At 42.3% G+C, this 21,291-nt stretch overlaps 1 protein-coding gene across 1 annotated transcript in view; it reads right to left on the bottom strand.

Moving 5' to 3' along the window:
• The window catches only part of SPATA17 (spermatogenesis associated 17), a 216,913-nt gene that overhangs the window by 156,433 nt on the left and 39,189 nt on the right, over window positions 1-21,291 (bottom strand). Inside the window, exon 5 of the mRNA XM_044288798.1 lies at window positions 11,695-11,798. Within this exon, the coding sequence (XP_044144733.1) occupies window positions 11,695-11,798 (104 nt within the window). The remainder of the gene's footprint in view (window positions 1-11,694; window positions 11,799-21,291) is intronic.

Here is a 21,291-nt window from a genome sequence, read left to right as displayed (position 1 = left end):
CTCAGAAGAAGGAAAGTAGCTGTTATACCCTGACTGAATCCAGCTCTTCTGAAAGAGAGGTTGTCCCAGGAAGACCAGTTCAGTGTGTGGACAGAAGGCCTCATCATCAAGCAAGGCCGCACGGTTGCTAAGAGGTTGGTGGCCATCCCTGGTATGCTGCATCCTCAGGCCTAGAACGGATGCAGGTCAGTACACCTGGTTACTGATTGTTATATTGTGTGGCGCCTGAAGATACAGAGACTAGCCTAGGCCTAGCATTAGTTAGTTAGGATTAGATCGTTTTGCTTGGCTGTACTGTACTGGACTGCAGCGCAGTTATTGACTTGCAGGCTCTGCTGCGTTTGCCATCGGCTAGGGGTGTCCTTTGTAGCGGCACAGTACGACTTGCAGGCTCTGCTGTGTCCGCCATCGGCTAGGCCTGTCCAGTGGGCAGGGACGTTGACTGTGGGTCCGGGGATATAGCGTTTCTTATGCATGTTTGTATTGTTCTTATGTTATTACTCGTTGTCTAAGTAAAGTTTCTGTTCTTGCATAGTAAGCTGGTGTCAGTGTCGCTTTCCTTGTCTGTGACTTCGCTGTATTCTGGGGAGCCCACCCCGGTACACGGATTACACAGTACACATGTATAGTTACTTCAGACCTCAGGAACGTGGCCTGGTACCACTAACCAACTACATTACAGAGAAGGGTAGGTACTTAAAGGGAAAGAACCACTAAAAATAAACCTTGCCACACAGTGTGTTTCATATTTCCTCTAGCATCTGGAACTGGTGATTTTACTGCAAAAACGCACCACGCACCTTGATATGCCAGAAGCCGTATTTGTATGAATCCAACAGCAAAAGAGTCTATTACGTTCTGTAATATTGCACTGTACCAAGCACCATATGGAGGCACTCTGCAGTATGCAGAAGGTCAATTAGTGCATGTCGCAGGACTCAATCAGCGCAATGCAGTTTTAGCAGGACTCAATCGGCTGAGCTCCCATAATGCCCTGCTTTACGGTAAGACAGCAGAGAAAAGAATTTAGCTTTGGATGTGAACGGAGAAGAAATCAGATCAGCATCGTTGTAAGATAAGAAAGGTATTGTGTGAGTTTTCTCTTAACTTTTCAGGGTCATCCCGCAGTTTTCGCTCAGTGCTACCTTCCATATAGCGGGCGGCTAAGCCGGGTATTTATCACTGATTAGGCTGCAGTAAAACACCTTCAGACTCCAGTAAACCCATCTCATTTATATTTCATTATCTGGAAACTCCTGTGTAACATAAATTGACTCACATGTAGTTAGGAGCTGCTTGTTGTCAGCTTTTCCACTGAGGGCAAATTCATCTTACTGTTACAGACATGGAGTAATCACTGTCCCTGGCACACCCGCTGTACATGTAGATAGAAGATCTGTAACCTCCGCACACCTCTACACATGGAGACGTGACCTCCGGGTGTTACTCTGGATTTGGCCCGGGCATCCAGAAATATTTTCTGCCATTATCGCTATTTGCAACAGTGAAAAAAATGAGTTTAAAGACTGCACTGCTGCTGTTAACCTACAGGGGGCGCAGGAAGGCAAATGTCTTCACACTGTTCAATGTGACTGATAGAGATGGATTTTGGGCAAACTTACAGGCGCATGAAACCGCATGAATGTATGTGACTTAATAGTACAAGGTACAGTAGTCATGGACACTTCAAGTCACTGAGCCAGCAACCTTCTAATATACTATGTATATCAATTTCTCACTGTTTTTAATATCTCTGCTTCCTGTTATTAAATAGCCTCAATCTTAGGGCTCAAACGGGTTCTCCATTTTCATCGTGACATTTTTTTAATCTGCCCAGAGTACCCCAAACATTGCCTATTTTTGCCCCATATACCTTTTTTTCATGTCAGCACTTTCCTTCCCCATCACTGCATCCTGGCAGGATGTTTACATGCAGGACTTCCTGTTTTCCTCAACTTCCTGCTGAGTTTTCTAAGCAATCCCAGCATGTTTGCTGTGTAATGTTTCTCAGGGCTTGCTCCTCCCGCCACACTGTTCCCCCTGCAGAAGTCACGCACCCTTACACCTGCCCTCTCCAGGTGAACTAGGAGGTACAAGCCTGTGACACATTACAGAGCTAAGCATGCCGGGTTTGGTTAGAAATCCCAGTAGGAAGTTGATGAAAACAGGAAGTTCTGCATGTAAACATCCTGCCAGGATGCAGTGATGGGGAAGGAAAGTGCTGAGATGAAAAACAGGTATATGAGATAGAAATATAGTGTTTAGGTTACACTGGGCACATAAAAAATTCATTACGGAACTTGAATACCCATCCTATGTTTAACTGATTGTAAAACAGAGAGCTGATACACTGTATGTCAGGGGGATACGTTTTCAGACTGTGAGTAAAACAAGAAAGTTTATGCTCAATGACAGCTAGCAGAGATCTTAAAAATAGATATTGATACACAAAGTACAAACTGGATTCCAAAAAAGTTGGGACACTAAACAAATTGTGAATAAAAACTGAATGCAATGATGTGGAGATGGCAAATGTCAATATTGTATTTGTAATAGAACGTAGATGACAGATCAAATGTTTAATCCGAGTAAATGTATCATTTTAAAGGAAAAATACGTTGATTCAAATTTTCACAGTGTCAACAAATCCCCAAAAAGTTGGGACAAGTAGCAATAAGAGGCTGGAAAAAGTAAATTTGAGCATAACGAAGAGCTGGAAGACCAATTAACACTAATTAGGTCAATTGGCAACATGATTGGGTATAAAAAGAGCTTCTCAGAGTGGCAGTGTCTCTCAGAAGCCAAGATGGGTAGAGGATCACCAATTCCCACAATGTTGCGCAGAAAGATAGTGGAGTAATATCAGAAAGGTGTTACCCAGCGAAAAATTGCAAAGACTTTGCATCTATCATCATCAACTGTGCATAACATCATCCGAAGATTCAGAGAATCTGGAACAATCTCTGTGCGTAAGGGTCAAGGCCATAAAACCATACTGGATGCCCGTGATCTCCGGGCCCTTAAACGACACTGCACCACAAACAGGAATACTACTGTAAAGGAAATCACAGAATGGGCTCAGGAATACTTCCAGAAACCATTGTCGGTGAACACAATCCACCGTGCCATCCGCCGTTGCCAGCTGAAACTCTACAGTGCAAAGAAGAAGCCATTTCTAAGCTAGATCCACAAGCTCAGGCGTTTTCACTGGGCCAGGGATCATTTAAAATGGAGTGTGGCAAAATGGAAGACTGTTCTGTGGTCAGACGAGTCACGATTTGAAGTTCTTTTTGGAAATCTGGGACGCCATGTCACCCGGACCAAAGAGGACAAGGACAACCCAAGTTGTTATCAACGCTCAGTTCAGAAGCCTGCATCTCTGATGGTATGTGGTTGCATGAGTGCGTGTGGCATGGGCAGCTTGCATGTCTGGAAAGGCACCATCAATACAGAAAAATATATTCAGGTTCTAGAACAGCATATGCTCCCATCCAGACGTCATCTCTTTCAGGGAAGACCCTGCATTTTTCAACAAGATAATGCCAGACCACATTCTGCATCAATCACAACATCATGGCTGCGTAGGAGAAGGATCCGGGTACTGAAATGGCCAGTCTGCAGTCCAGATCTTTCACCTATAGAGAACATTTGGCGCATCATAAAGAGGAAGGTGCAACAAAGAAGGCCCAAGACGATTGAACAGTTAGAGGCCTGTATTAGACAAGAATGGGAGAGCATTCCTATTTCTAAACTTGAGAAACTGGTCTCCTCGGTCCCCAGACGTCTGTTGAGTGTTGTAAGAAGAAGGGGAGATGCCACACAACGGTGAAAATGGCCTTGTCCCAACTTTTGGGGGATTTGTTGACACCATGAAATTCTGATTCAACATATTTTTCCCTTAAAATGGTACATTTTCTCAGTTTAAACTTTTGTTCCGTGATTTATGTTCTATTCTGAATAAAATATTAGAAGTTGGCACCTCCACATCATTGCATTCAGTATTTATTCACGATTTGTATTGTGTCCCAACTTTTTGGGAATCCGGTTTGTATATAAGAAAGCTCCACAACTTTTTATCATACAATGGAACAACTTTGTAAAGGTTCGTTCACACTGTGTTTGATGCTGAAAATATATCAGCTGCGGTTTCTGCCATGGTTGTTCACTTGGGATGCTGTGGACACACTCATGGTTTAGCTCCACTAAATGAAGCTGGACACCCTCTGCAGCTTCCAGCACACCAAAAAGGGTCAAGTCCCTTCTTGGCACCATCACAGTTTTAAACGGTCGGATGCGCAAATTGCTGCACTGAAAGCAATGGAAACAATGGAACTGCTGCATTGAAAGCAATGGAAGGTAGACGCCACATTGCCACCGGCAGAATTTTGGCGCAGAATCGGCACCAAAACTCCATTACCAAATTCTGCCGTGTGAATGGGTCCTAGATTTTGGAAATCTCTAAGGACGAACTTGATGAATATGGGCATGTTCACACATGGTTAAAGAGGAGCTGTCACATCTCCTGCCATGTCTGGTGTAGTAAATATTTGCAATTCCCCACAAAATAAAAATTCTGCCGCCTCATTTCTTATAATAGTGTGCCATTCCTCTGTGTTTCCTCCTAGAAATGTACAAATGATTTGGATGTGTCCCTGCACAGTCTGATACTGCCAGCACTGACTGGGCATATGCACCCTCAAATGGTAACATCAAACCGGACAACTTATCCATGTAGTTACAGGAGGAATAACAGAGGAACAGAGCAGTTTTTAAAAAAGATACTCCAAAATTGTTATTTAACGGAGATAATAGACATGTCCGGAGAGCGGATGGGTATTAAGAAATAACAGTTTTCTAAAAAAAAATAAAAAAATAAAAAAAGGGGCAAAAACAAAAAAAGCCATAAAAACATGTCAGGCAAATTTTTTTTTTAAAAGTAAGTGGTTTTTATGTTTGTTTATTTTTTGGTGGTAAAAAATGCCACAACAATCTTGTGTGTGAAGGAAGTCTTGGGCCCCTTTTACATGAGAAAGTCTCACGCATTGGACTCGCAGAGTGGGTCAGGGAGAGCACCCGTCCTGACCTCACAGCACTGCCGGGGGTCACATAGCATTATATTGATTTATGATGCTATGTAACCCTTACAGTTCTGGAATCTATTGGATAACACTGACAGCATTATGAAATTGTGATATCCATTACATTTCGATGAGGGTCTGACATCTCGCACCCCCGAAGATCAGCTGTTGAGAGGGAGCAGCGCTGCAGCAATCATCTCTATCTACTAGACAGTGGACAGAGCTGTGTAGTTCTGGTGCCTATTTCTGACGCTGTAGCTACTGCTAAATACCTGATCGGCAAGGGATTGGGGATGTCGGACCCCTGCTCATTTGATATTGATGGTCTTTCCATCAATCTTAAAATCATGGACAACTCTTTAAAAGTATTATCTTGATATTGATGGTCTATCCTCAGGATAGGTCATCAATAACAGATCTGAGGGGGGTTTCTGACTCCCAGTACCCGCATATTGTAGAGGCAGAGGCCCTCCAGTAAGTGCTGCAGTCTCTTCCTAGGCCACTGATGGAGCACCATTGCCTCAAACAGCTGATTGGCGGCAGAGGCGCCGATCGTTGAAACCCCACTGATCAGACATAGATGACCTATCCTGAGGATAGGCCATCAAATTCAAAATCCTGACAACCCCTTAAAGGGTATGAACACCTTTGGGGATAATTTTTTTATAATTGCATTTTACTCATTTGGGGCTAAAAAAATCTTTTTTTCAATTAGTCTTTATTAAAAATATTGAGCAGTTCTGTCACAAAGAGTTAGCTGTTTGTTTAGCTGTGTTGTCATGGAACCATGAACCAGACGTACAACAGGAGATAAGTGGAAATAAGAAGGCTTTATTGAAAATCAAGCTGTAAGCAAAAGTCCAAACGGATGGCTAAACCGAAGCAGGGTCTTGCGTAGACAGAGGTCAGGAACCAGAAGGGTAGTCAGACGAAGCCTGGATCAGGAACCAGCAGGGTAGTCAGACGAAGCCAGGATCAGGAACCAACGGGGTAGTCAGACGAAGCCAGGATCAGGAACCAACGGGGTAGTCAGACGAGGCCAGGATCAGGAACCAGAAGCAGCAGCAGTCTTAGAAGCATGTGAACACAGGAGGACCAAGCAAGGAACTGAAGCCACAGACCTCCTATATATATGAGCTAGGCATCCAGCTCCTCCCAGTGGGAAGGAGAAGCCGCAGGGTGGGAGGCTACAAGAAACCCAGAAACCAAGATGGCCGCCAGCACATGTCAAACGAAGGAGAACAGTAAGAAGGTAAGACCATGACATGTGTGCATCCTACTTTCACTTTGTGCCGGTCATCTAATAACCCTTATCTCTAAATTACTAAGAGGTCATAAACACTTATGTGAGCCACATTCAGTAAGATAAGTATTGAGCTATAATGAGTGTTTATAATGTCAGAGAGCAGAGATAAGGAGCCATCAGCTCCCTGACTGACGGAGCAGAGACAAAATTAAGATTCTGCTAATAGAGCATCTCAGCCATGTACAGAGAAAAGGACTCCATATTTTTAATAAAGACCAAATGTAAAAATGATTTTAGCTCATAATGAGTACAATGCACTAATAAATAAAATTGCCCCAAAAGGTGTACATAGCCTTTAAAGACAGCAAGGGAATTAATACTAGTAGAAGCACAGTCACTAGTTTACGGTATTTTTTTTCCACACTTAATTTCTACTCTACAACCGTTCCCTCCCGAATAATTGAAATCCTATCTCATTACGGGCTCTACATTCCTCCGACGGCGCAGGCCATACATTTTTAAACCACCCATATCCGTTTCTGTTTGCCTTGTTCACTATTGGAGATTAACCAGAAATCTTTCCGAATAATAATTAGCCATAAATAATAGCACCCCTCGCCATCCACCAGAATCCTCCCGGTCGTCTCAACGTACAAACTGTTTACTGCTTTTTGTGTCCTTGAAAGACAAATCAGGGAGAGGAAAAAAAAAAAACACGGTCAAGATACCGGAGTTCATAAATTTTCTTCAGCTTCAGATGAGTCCAAAGAATTACCATGTAAGAAAGCCTTACAGAAGGAATTTATCTGATTATGGCGGTAATAATTACCCAGCTGTTTACGGCAGATAGAGAAATAATTCATGCAGGCAATAGGCCGTGTTCACAGCGACACTCCGCATTTAGTAAATATGCAAACTGTTCACTTCTAATTAAGTCGGCGAGAGGATGCCCTTATTAAACGCATCAACCAAAAGTGCCGTCCTGACAAGTGATGAATGGTTACATCCCGCAAACTCTTGCCACCGGATTATTGGCCTGAACTTGGGGTTTAACTTCATTAAGAGATCTTCTGGGAGAGGTAAATGAGGACGGACAGCGTAACAAGGCCGCGCTGACAGCCAATAATATGTTTCAGTTTAATGAAACCGCACCAAATTTTGCAGGGAGTTTAATGCAACTGCTACGGCCCCTTTCACACGTCCGTGGTCTCCATGGTCAGCACATGTGTACATTGATTTCTCCGCATCAGTCGTTTTCTGTGGATCTATGGTGACCACATGTCACTTGTTCCGGATCCCTCACGCACATTATCATCTATGTATTCGCGAAAACCACGGACGCAACATGGAGACCACCCGTATCAGGCCCCTGGTTTTCATAGTAGGAGATGTTCTAGAAATTACTTTTCAGCTGAGCAGTGTTCGTGGAACATAGATGACACACGGAGAACAGAAAGTGGACAAATGGACCAAACTTGGATTCTTCATGGACATCTTCATGGATGAACCACTGATCATCTTATCACAGATGTCATCGGGAACATGTGAATGTGGCTTGTCATGGAGAAGGAGTCTGTGGGAATGAAGATGAAGCCTCCTAACGGCTAGAGGATTGCTTTGCTAGACAAAGCAAATTTAGTAGATATGAGTAATGGTGGGATTGGGACTGTCGCACTAGAACAGAGATAGGCAACCTCCGGCACTCCAGCTGTTGTCAAACTACAACTCCCAGCATGCATACTTGCCCTACTCTTCTCAGAACTCTCACTGAAATGAATGGAGCATGCTGGGAATTGTAGTTGCTGACCTCTGCACTAGAATAATGTACGATCCTTGGGTGGGTCCCAGGCTCTGAGAGAAGAAGACAACCCCATGTTGGAGGTGATTTAGGAACCAATCACTTGTCACTAGGGTCTACACCTGATGGGATGAGCCACAGAAAACCTATTAGACCTTATAAATGGTATGTCCTGTGTGTATGATGATAACTCTAAGGTTCATGATGCAGTTAATAGTCTAAGCCTTAGTAAGACAATCCTTTTAAAAGGGTTTTCCTGGACTTTAAAACTGATGACCTATCCTCAAGACAGGTCATCAATCGGTGGGGGTCTGATTCCTGGCACCTCCACCGATCAGCTGAGTGACGCTAGAACCAGGCGCCACTGTGTAGTGGGCATGCCTAGTTACTGTTATGTTGAATGGGAGCAGCGTTGCAATAGCCAAGCACGCCCACTACACAGTAGGAGGAGCTGTGTAGTTCCGGTGCCGCACAGCTGACTGGTTGAAGGTACTATGAGTTGGACCCTCTCTTATCTGATATTGATGACCTATGGTAATAGTTAAAGGAGTTTTCTGAGACTTTTATACTGATAACCTATCGGTGGGGGTCCGACACCCAGGAACCCCACCGATCAGCTGTTTGAAAAGGCACCGGCACTAGCAGTAGTGTAAAGGCCTTCTAGTAGCTTAGCCTAGACCATGTTCATCATGTTCATCGGTCACATGGCCTAGGTGCCCCATAGAAGTGAATGTGTGCAATACCAAGCACAGCCACTATACAATGGACTCACAGAGGCGCTGTGCTTGGTGAGCTGAGAGAAAGCCGTGGTGCTACTGCGAGCGCTGGTGCCTTCTTAAACAGCTGATCACCAAGGTCCAAGGTCTCCAGATGATAGGTTCATCAGCATAAAAGTCTTAGAAAACTCCTTTAAAGCTCGAAGAACCCCTTTAAGGAAGTAGATGTGGATTGATTCATCTCTATTTTTGTAAACTCTCTCATGTTGGTGAGGCGTGGCGTGGCTGATATCCCATTCCACACACGCATATTCTAATGCTACTAGTTTACCAGTCCTGATAGCGCTTGTCAAAATGGTGTATTTTGTACCAGGAACGAGAAGTAAATAATTCAGCCTATCAATATTTCAGGCGAAGGAAGGAAGAAAGGGATCGGGAATTGGATTTTATAATGAACCGTGTTGTAATTTGTAAACAAGGCCACATGCTGACACCTGTCTGGGGAGAATGCAGATCACAGGTGAGCGGCTTCACAGAAATACAAATGCACTGCGAAAAGAGATTTCCGCTACTGTACAAACAATATCCACATCTGATGCCGATAGATATCCGCCAGCTGAAACGTCTGTCCTGTGAATTCATCATTTAAATTTGACCTTCACCGAATCATTTACATCTTGGGAGTAGACAGTATAGATGCTACGCGTCCCTGCGCCGCATCAAAAATATGCAAATGCCCGAAATGACAATTACAAATCCTGAAAATGGAATCCGAAAAAGAGCTGCAATATATGAATAACTTTCCTTGGTTTTGTTTTTCCTGTTTTGTGGATGGCTGCTGATATTAAATATCCACATGCTGGGGTTATATGTCAGGAGTATTATTGGCTGCTATATTGCAAGGGTATTTTTTAAATACTGTTTGGTTATGTCCCTTTAATTCTGCTTCCTTTTATTATTACCATTCTGTGTAATCATGTGTCTTGTTATGTAGTATCCATTCCCCATTATGCTGATAAGACCACATTCCTGAGGGATCTCGGAGACATGCGTACTGCACACTGGAGGAGGGGCTAACAGGTTTAAAATCTGTGACACACGTACACTCTTGGGACTCCACCTGAAAGTATTGATTTGCCCTAACTCTTGTACACCCTGGGTTGTCGGTCATGTGTTATAACGTGGTAGACAGCCATGTGTTATAGCTTGATCGACGGAGTCTCACCCCATATTGCGTGTTGCATATTTAGGCTAGTAATATATTTACTTTTTATTATTCAGTATGTGATTTGTCTGTGTTATCTCTTATTTAATCGCACTTAGTAAATATATTTATTCACTTAGCCCGCGTAAGCTTATTCATTCTCAAATCATTTGAATTCACATTACATTACAGACGCAAATGCTCCAGTGTAGTGTCCTTTCGGCATATGCTCGACCGGTATAATTCAGCGGTATTTCCATCTGGGACACTGGTGGCATATCGCTAGGACATGCCATAAATGTCACAAAGGTGTGGGCCCCACCTCTTGGATCCCTCCAATCTCCTGAACAGGGCCCTGAAGTAAAGGGACAGCAAGCCGCGCATGCACGACCACCCCCTATTCACCATTATAGGACTTCCAAAAATAGCTGAGCTGTCTCGACTATTTTTGGAAGTTCCATAGTGGTGAATATAGGGGTGGCCACGCTTGTGTGGCATTCACTGCTATGAGACTCGCTTGCTTATTTTTGAAAGTCCAATAGCAGTAAAAGGTGAAAAGGTGAAAGTAGAGCAAAGCGCACATGCATGGCCGCCCACCGTTCACTAATCTGGGACTTCCAAAAACAGCCATGCTCACTCAACTATTTTTGGAAACCACATAGCCGTGAAAGATAAAGACACCGCGCATGCACAATGTGCTGTCCATTCACTTCAGGGCCCTGTTCTGGAGACAGGAGTGGGAGCCAAATCTACAGTATCTGACATTTATGGCATATCCTAGCGATACACCATAAATGTTCCAGATGGGACAATCCCTTTAAAGATCAGGTCGATTTTTGCCACATATGTTTATTGCTCCTATGCATCTAAAATAAATGGTCTTAATTAAAAAAAGATTCCAACTGTTTTACATATACAGCTCCTATGCTGACCTATGTGTCTCCATGCTTACAGACTACAAACAAAACCTGTGTAGTCTGATCCTGCCTACTCCTTATCTATCTACCTTATCCTAAGCTACTGAATGCACAAGACACATATGTCAGACGCATGGCTCCAAATGTAATGTGAACAGTGCTAAAGTTGCATCCCTTTGTACGGAATGAAGCAGACGCCAAACAAATGTTCTGTGCGTTACGTCCATAGTGCTATTTGTGAAGAGCGGCCGCTCTAATAGTGAGTGAATGAGCTGCATGCTAGGCAAATAGCATCTGTGTGCCACATCTCATCTGAGACAATGGGGCATATTGCCACCACTGGGACCCGCACCTATATCGAGAACGGAGCCCCGCAAAGTGGTGGCTGGAGGACATCGGTCCGGTCACCACCATGAGCTCTCCCCATAGAAGTGAACAGGAGCATGACCAGCCATCGCTCCCATTCACTTCTATGGGCCCAGCACTGACTCGGCTATTTTCGGCGGCCCCATAGAAATTAATGGAGCGTAGCTGCGCATGCGCAGTGCGTCCTCGACCACTTTCTGGGCTCTGTTTAGGACCCGCACCTATCAGACAATGGGGGCATATCCTAGCGATATGCCTCCATTGTCTCAGATGAGAAAACCCCTTTAACAGTTAAACTCAGTATGCTCATTGGCATAAAATCCTGAACACACAACCCACAGATTTATGTTTTCGGACTTATTTTCTTACCTTACGAAGTAATTTTTCATGGCGACACCTTCCAAATACTTCTTCAGGGCATAGTAATTGTGGACATATTTCCTGGTGTGATATCCTCGCCATCTTTTTTGAATCTTGAAGCAAAAAAAAATGTAATTTTTTTTAAAAATTTTAATTCTTTTTAGAACAGTTTTTTTGCATTTGCGCAAAGGGTTGTCTTACCTGTGGTTGACTTACTCTATATATGAAAAGCACTTAAAGGGGTTTACTGGGACTTAAAAACTGATGACCTAGGCTCAGGATAGGTCATCAATCTCTGATCGGTGGGAGACCAACTCCCATCACCCCTGCCGATCAGCTGTTGCAAGGCGGCGCGGCGCTCTCAGCCTCTTCCTCAGCCTGTGTAGTCACATCCATCGGTCACATGGCCTTTGTGCAGCTCAGTCCTATTCAAGGTAATGGGACTGAGCTGCAGTACCAAGCCCAAGCATCCAGGCCCCACTCTATGGCTAGGGCTACACGACGACCAATGTTGTGTGACATGTATTGTAATGATAGTCAATGGTATCACAATACGACACGCTGCGACTGCGACGCAACAGTCGCACAAAAATCCAACTTGGATGTTTTTTTTGCGACTGTCGCGTTGCCGTCGCAGCGTGTCGTAGTGCGACATCATAGACTATCATTGCAATAAATGTTGCGCGACATTGGTGTGACATGAATGTCATGCAACACAAGTCGCTGTGTAGCCCTAGCCTAACAGTTGATTGCCGGGACTGCCATGAATTAGACTCCCATCGATCAGATATTGATGACCTATGATTATCGATTTTTAGGTCCTGGAAAAAAACGTTTAAGAGGGTTGTCTCACTAAGGGCCCGTTCACACAGAGTTTTTGGCACAGATTTTGGCAGGAAAATAATAACTCCAAACTTCTCAATCACTTCAATGGGAAGCGGGCTTTTTTTTTTTACTGGCACAGTTCATACCACACCGGAAAAAAAGAAGCAGCAAGCCCTATCTTGGAATCCATGGTGAATCTCCTACTAAAATTAATGGGAAGCGGCAAAAAAGCTCTCCGTACATGTTCGCATGATTTCTCGCACGTTTTTTTGGCACAGGATCCATTGCAGTTTTGAAGTAAAGTATGCAACCCAAAAACCGTGTCAAAAAAACTGTGTCTAAAAATTTGTCTAAAAAGTAGCTTCATTAAATCAGAGTGGAATCCGAGTGGATTTTGGAGGAGGATTTTCCCAATCCATTTTGTGAACGCATTAGGCAACCCCGGTCCATATGTCCTATTATAGAATATGTACATCATGGGAGTGGATCCCCCACTATGAGCCAGAGCAGAGAGCCACAGCTCCAAGTATTTTACATGATCACCCATTTGAATGGCCGACCACTAATACTTTTTGCAAGTTTCTAGAATTGCAGAATAATATACTACATGGGAAAGACACAATTTTACATCCCCACAATTGGAGGTTAAAGGACATGCACACAGCATGAGGGCGCTCTGTGACCTCATGCTGTGCGCGTCGGGTCACAACGCAGCCGACGGCAGGAAGAAGATGAGTGCTAGAGGTGAGTGGCGGCACCCGGAGCAGGAGAGGTGTTTTTTTATTTATTTATTTGCTCTGAGGCTGGGGGCTGATATATGGTATCGGGGCTGATCTAAGGCTGGGGGCTGATCTAAGTCTTGGGGCTGATTTATGGCATGGGCGCTGCTCTGAGGTTGGGGGCTGATATATGGCATGGGGGCTGCTCTGAGGCTGGGGGCTGATATATGGCATGGAGGCTGATTTGAGGTTGGGGGCTGATATATGGCATGGGGGCTGATCTGAGGTATGTGGATCTCATCTGAGATCCCCATACTTATTAACATTGGGGGGTCTGATCTGAGGTCTGATTGAGAGTCTTATTAACATTGGGGATCTGATTGAAGGTCTTATTATCATTGGGTGTCTGATCTGAGGTCTGATTGAGGGTCTAATTATCATTGGGGGTCTGATCTGAGGTCTGATTGAGGGTCTTATTAACATTGGGGATCTGATTGAGGGTCTTATTATCATTGGGGGTCTGATCTGAGGTCTGATTGAGGGTCTTATTATCATTGGGGGTCTGATCTGAGGTCTGATTGAGGGTCTTATTAACATTGGGGATCTGATTGAGGGTCTTATCATTGGGGGTCTGATCTGAGGTCTGATTGAGGGTCTTATTATCATTGGGGGTCTGATCTGAGGTCTGATTGAGGGTCTTATTATCATTGGGGGTCTGATCTGAGGTCTGATTGAGGGTCCTATTAACAATGGGGGTCTCATTGAGGCTGTGAGCTGAGGTCTGATTAACACTGGGGGTTAGTTTGCTGATCTGATCTGAGGTCTAATAAAAAAAATATATATATATTGTCCTCCTCTAAAACCTATGTGCATCTTATGGGCTGGTGCATCTTATAGGGTGAAAAATACGGTATCTCAGGATGGGTCATTAGTATCAGATCTGTGAGGGTCCAGATCCCCACAGATCAGCTGTTCCCTGCAGCATCTGGCTCTGGAACTAGCACTTTGTGAATGGAGCAGGAAGCACAGTGTTGTGGCCGTGCTGGGTTACTGCAGCTCATCTCCCACTGAAGTGAATAGGAGCTGAGCTGTAATAACCCGACATGACCACTACACTTTGAACGGAGCTGTCTACTTCCTGTTTCATTCTAAATACTAATTCCAGCGCTGGAAGCTGCAGAGAACAGCTGATTGGTAGGGGTGCGGGATGTTGTACCCTAACCGATTAGAAATTAATGACATATCCTGAGGATAGGTCATCAATATCAGGAGCCTAGAATACCCCTTTAAGATTATTCAGTATACCCAAATGACTTGATCTGTGTCAACTAAACATTTTCAGTTTATTATCTATGAAATCCCAAGGTCCCTTTCCCCGGAATAGCTATTTATTTCAATCCAATTTAGGTAATATTCTGCTTAAGAATCTTCCAACCCAAGTGCCTTGCAGACCATTTATCTACGGTGAAATTCATCTGTGCCTTACTTTGCTCAATTTGCCAGGCAGTAGATGTCCTTCTATAATTAATTTACATCCTCCCTGTATTTACATTGACACATAATTTACTATCATCTGCACAAATTGAGACATTACTCACAATTCTCTCCTCAATGTCATTCATATAATACGTATTAAATAATAAGGCCTCCTAAATGAATCCGGTAGGAACCGATCTGAGTCACATATCTATGCCATGTTTATCTTTTAATACTATTATAGCATCCTTAATATTGCTATGAGTTCTCGATGCGGACATCTTGATTCCACTCTGGTTGAGTCTTGGTGGGCATACATCTGCCGGGTTTTGACATTTCGGAAGAGACGTACAGATGTCACGGTTCTTGAAATCTTTTGATTAACGGTCTCAAGTCTTCGTGAAGGAAGTTTATATCAGCAAAGGCGCTCAACCCTTACAAATCAGAATCTAGAGGAGAACTATTAATTGACTTTTTTGCACATGCCAGGTATGGCGTCTGGACCTCAGTAGGAACACAAATGATTTATGATTGAAGAAGTGGGATGTAACTACACCGTCAGCGGATTCAATGCGCCCGGTGTCACTACGAAAGGTCAACCAGACCTTCAGCTATGGCAGATAGTCAATTACTGCACTTGTAGACTGCATGTCAACCACATCATAAGTGTGCCTAACACAGATAACGAAGGCCATGGATGGACTGTTAATAGCTGATTATTTTACTGAGATGATGTCTCTGTACCCTACCCTAAAGCTGGTCATACACATTAAATAGGTTCATCGGCCAGGAACTTCCTCAACCTCTCCATAAACGCATACATTTGGCAAGAAACCTCTGGTGGTGACAACTCCAGGAGGAATGAAGAACCAGGCATATGGAAATACAACTTTTTATCTGTCTGCTGTCAGGGGAATGTTGAGTTAGGCTACTTTCACACTAGTGTTTTTTGCGGATCCGTCATGGATTTGCAAAAACACTTCCGTTACAATAATACAACCGCATGCATCCGTCATGAACGGATCCGGTTGTATTAGGTCTTCTATAGCCATGGCGGATCCGTCTTGAACACCATTGAAAGTCAATGGGGGACGGATCCGTTTTTATTGTGCCAGATTGTGTCAGAGAAAACGGATCTGTCCCCATTGACTTACATTGTGTGCCATGACGGATCCGTTTAGCTAAGCTTCGTCAGGCGGACAGCAAAACGCTGCAGGCAGTGTTTTGGTGTCCACCTCTAGAGCAGAATGGTGACTCAACGGAGGCAAACTGATGCATTCTGAGCGGATCCTTTTCCATTCTGAATGCATTAGGGCAGAACTGATCTGTTTTGGACCGCCTGTGAGAGCCCTGAACGGATCTCACAAACAGAAAGCCAAAATGCTAGTGTGAAAGTAGCCTAAGATGGAGCCCTGGACCTTATTGAATGTCAAATATGAAACTAGGGGGTCATCACAAGGATATTTTGGAGGCTTATAACTTCTCCAATACATAGTTGGAACTCCTGTAAGATCTCCTAATCTATAAAAATGACTACAGAATAAATTAAAGGCACATTACACAGAAAAGGGGAGACCTACATAACTTCCTCTCCTTATTTCTTTCAGTTTTATTGGTAGACCATGCTGGTGACCCATAGGCCTCTGTGTGGCATGGTAATGACACAATAATTCACACCAAGCCATTTTGTTTTGGCCAGGTATTTAGATATCAATCTAAATTGAGTTATTGCCCGAGGTAGAAGAAAGCCTTGCCATGACTCAGGTTGTCTCAAAAATATTGACATACTTTTTTTCTCTCGCAAATGGTACTGGCCACCTACTAGCACACTAGAAGTGATATACAGATACTTGACCCATATTTTCAATTTTTCATAATTACATTTCCAAAACCCAGCGCCCAGAACACCTTGTCTGACCCTGGTCTGGCCGACTAACTTTTTGTTATGAAGCAGTTGTGGATTCGCTGTGTCACTTGAACAGATTTGACTTGGGGCTACTCCTAAAAGCGTTATCTAAGTGGCCCTCCTGGTCTTCAAATTTTAACCCCTGTACATAAATCTGGACTGTGCTGCAGGGGAACCACCAGGCAGCTACGTATTGAAGTAATCTCCGGTCTAGTGACTTCTGACCAACAGGGGTCTAGAGAAACCAATTTGAAACACCAAGGGTTCAGGCAAAACTGTAGTTAGGGAAGGGTCGAGGTCAGGAAAGGCAGAGCTTGTGCAATCCAAAGCCAATTTGAGGGTAGGTGGCTCAGGGTCAGTACAGAGATAAGGTAGAGGTCAGTGAAGGGTCAAATCCAAAGTTCAGGCAGGAGTCCGTACACGAGTAGACAAACTAGAAAACAGGACACCTTTGCAGGACACTAAAGAACTAGAACCTGTGGCTCAGGCATACTCCAAAGGGGAATGGGCCTTAAATTCTCTAAGCTGGGCAAGATTAAGGTGCACACACAGACCCTTTAAGAGCCAGAGAGAGCGCATGCGCAGTGAGAGGCAGGGAGAAAGTAGCAGTGCAGCCTGCTGGGGGAGCACCACCAAGTGAGTGCTCTGGTGGCCATGCCCAAGAGTGAGATGGCAGTGGGTCATTTTTTTACGACTGATATGATGATATTTTTTTGCATAACCAATATAGATATACACTACAACGATGTAAGTATGCCGGGGTCCTGGGAGAGGGGTAAGAAGAACATATAACGGAATTAGGACTCAGGAGTTAATCTTTTGCCTCTAATACGGGCAGCACGGTGGCTCAGTGGTCAGCATTGGTGCTTTGCAGTGCTGGGGTCCTGGGTTTGAATCTGACCAAGCACAACATCTGCCTGGAGTTTGTATGTTCTCCCCATGTTTGCGTGGGTTTCCTCCGGGTTCTCCGGTTTCCTCCCACACTCCAAAGACAAAATGATAGGGAACTTAGATTGTGAGCCCCATTGGGTACAGTTGGATGCTAATGTCTGTAAAGCGCTGCGGAATATAGTAGCGCTATATAAGTGCATAAAATAAATAAATATTTCGACAGCCGGGCATTCTTTGGTTAAAAACAAACTCTACATTTGGATGACCTTCATAGTAATTAGGAACTTTCGACAATTATTGGAACAAAACAATTATTGTCGTTGATCAGCTGGGGGCGGATAATTTTAAGCAAAGTGACTTCTGCTCAGCCGCAGATTACTGCTTGTTAACGGGCCGGTACTAAATGACCTCTTATAGTAGTCAAATCAATGATGCATCGTCCTCATTAGGTAACATCGAAACGCAAGTCATCTTATAAATAATGTTTATTTTAAGCCCTAAAACAAATGATCAAACCTAATAGGCGAAAGCCATCTGCTTCCACAAAGGCAAATTTTTTATTTTTTATTTTTTTACTAATAGGTTTTACTTTTGCTGCCGGAAGTTGATAAACTATAATCACTAAAGATAAGACGTTGATTCATATTATAGCCAAATGAAAGCTTCCATAATATAGATCTGATTTAGGGTTCTATAGGGCTCTGGTTATAAAAATGTAAATTTGGCCCAACGTTAAGTACAGTCTGGGGAGCTGACAGCAGCAGGAGAGGGATTTTTTTTCCTCTCCTTTTAATTTTAATAATGTTCCTAGTATAATCCTCCGAAGATATTTTTATTGTTTTACAGAGCGTTTTTTTTTTTTTTTTCTTACTATGGGAATGCTATTGCTGTATGACTTTATTAACTTTTGTTGAAGTGGTGTAGAAATGAAAAATCACAAAAATACAAGAAAAATATACAGTTACAACAAAATAAAAAAATATATAATTTGCAATAACCTAAAGGTTAAATAAAGAAGAAAATAACTATTTTTTTATGTTTAGTTACAATAAAATAAAAATGATTTTTTAATAAATGTACGGTAAGTTTAAATAAAAAAATTATTAAAAATATACAGTTAAAAATTAATTATTTAAATGTGTGCGTGTCTATCCAAGCCATTTATTCAAAAAGGTACATCCATTACAGCAATGCATTGCTATAATGGATGTACCCTTTTGAATAAACAGCCTGCAGATACCTATTAAACCCTGCGATACTGTGGCAAATTTATTTTGGCTGAATATTCAGGTTGATGATCAAGTGACCGTGAGTGGATGAAGGGACCTTTCTTTTGCTGACCCCCATACTTAGATTATATATATATATATATATATATATATATATATATATATTATATATATACATATAGCACTGGCATATTCTGCAGCACTTTACAGACATTATATATATACATATGTATATATATCATTTTATTTTTGACTTGAAATATTTTTCCTCAATTTATATTCTGCATAATATATGTATTTGAATGTATTATAAAAAAAAAAAGTTTTTTTAAGTTTAGATACCAGTATACTGTTTCATTTTTGTTCTATCTATCTATCTATCTATCTATCTATCTATCTATCTATCTATATATCTATCTATCTATCTATATATCTATCTATCATCTATCTATATATCTTTCTAATATCTATCTTTCATCTATCTATCTATCTAATATCATATCTATCTATCTATCAAATCAAATCAAATCAGCTTTATTGGCAGGCGTAATACATTTTAGCATTACCAAAGCAAGTGGGAAATAATTGGGTAGGGTTGGGGGATGGGGACATATACAGGGCGGGGGTATAGGAGTCCATGGTATATCAGGCTCCTCTCAGTCTATGGCAGGCAGTAATATATTGTGCTGCTGTGGCCGCTGTGTTCTCCTCTTCCCCCAGCAGTATGGTGAGTCTCTTTTCCTCCTCCATGGAGGTGAAGTCTGGGCAGAGATCAGACAGTCTCCTGAAGTGAGTCTCTCTCACTGCTGAGTATTTGGGGCACCGCAGCAGGAAATGAGCCTCATCCTCCACGGCCTCCTGGTCGCACTGCTGGCACAGTCTGCTCTCCCTGGGCATGTACCTCTGTCGGTGACGCCCGGATTCAATGAGCAGGCTATCTATCTCATATCTATCTATCTATCTATCTATCTATCTATCTATCTATCTATCTCATATCTATCTATCTATCTATCTATCTATCTATCTATCTATCTATATCTATCTATCTATCTATCTATCTATCTATCTATCTATCTCATATCTATCTATCTCATATCTATCTATCTATCTATCTATCTCATATCTATCTATCTATCTATCTATCTCATATCTATCTATCTATCTCATATCTATCTATCTCCTATCTATCTATCTATCTATCTATCTCATATCTCTATACCTATCTAAATATTTAAAAGCAATCGGGGAGATTTATCAAACTGGTGTAAAGGTAGAACTGGTTTAGTTGCCCATAGCAACCGATCAGATTCCACCTTTCACTTTTCACAGCTCCTTTGTAATCTTATTGGTTGCTATGGGCAACTAAACCCATTCTACTTTACACCAATTTTATAAATCTCCCCCAATGTGTTTTATAACATGTGCTGACTAGCTTCAGCTTATTTCATACATTGCTTATAGTTGTGATATATTAACACCATTTATTTGTAATAATTTTGATCATTTAAGTGGAAGCGGGAAGCGTCCATGCCTGGGATAATTTTGCCTCCATTTTCCATTATAAAAATAATAATGCATTTTCGGGAAATTTTACTGTGACGTTAATATTTAATGGTTTGTTACTGTTCCGTCTCATTGTTCTAAAGATGTAAGTGAAAGAAACATAGCGCCTCTTAAAATTTTAGATTCTCTTATTTTATAACGGGTGAAGTTTTTATGGCGCTTTAGATGCATATTTTATGTCCAGGAAATTCTTAAATACTTTAGTTTACTGGTAGACTATGAGGCTCGTACATTTTGAGGAAATATTAAGAAGAAAAAAAAAGATTAACTTTAATCACCATTAATAAAAGCTCATAAGAAGGATCAGACGTGTTATACACCCAGAATTTTTTATTTCGTTTTTGAATAGCGCATGACGTATACACAAAGCCCTATCAAAGCTGAAGTGCGGCACGGTTCACAAGGTGTTTGGGCACACTGGTGAGGATTTAGTAAGACTGGCGTTTTTATAGAAAAGAAAAAAAAACATGCATCAGAGTAAGATGCGCCAAATTTATTACGATGCGTTCGTCTGGCGGTCTGTGTGGCTGTGAGCAGGCATAGAACAGAGCTATAATTGATGCCACTTTCAGCCGTAATCTTACGTATTTACAAACTGCCAGAGCAGCGTGAAGATGAAATAAGACGGAAATATTTGCGCAAATCGACAATTTTTCTAAATTTTTTAACTTTTCTATAGCAGAATCCTAGCATACATCCTTTTATAGATTCCCCTATGTTCAGCGTATACTTCTGACATGCCTATTAGCTAGATTTATACCATAGTAAGGGCTCATGCACACAAAAGTAATTTCTTTCCGTGTGCATTTCGTTTCCGTATGTCCGTATTTCCGTTCCGCAGAAATATACAACATGTTCTGTTATTGTCCGCGTTACAGACAAGGATAGTACTGTTCTATTAAGGGCTTGCTGTTCCGCAAAATACGGAATGAACAAGAACATTATCTGTATTTTTTGTGGATCCGTTTCTGCGGAGCGCAAAACACATACGATCGTG

This window comes from Bufo gargarizans, chromosome 4, assembly GCF_014858855.1.
Source record: "Bufo gargarizans isolate SCDJY-AF-19 chromosome 4, ASM1485885v1, whole genome shotgun sequence".
Lineage (NCBI taxonomy): Eukaryota > Metazoa > Chordata > Amphibia > Anura > Bufonidae > Bufo > Bufo gargarizans.
The sequence above is the reverse complement of the archived record's forward strand: the minus strand, read 5'-3'. Positions and strand labels throughout refer to the sequence as shown.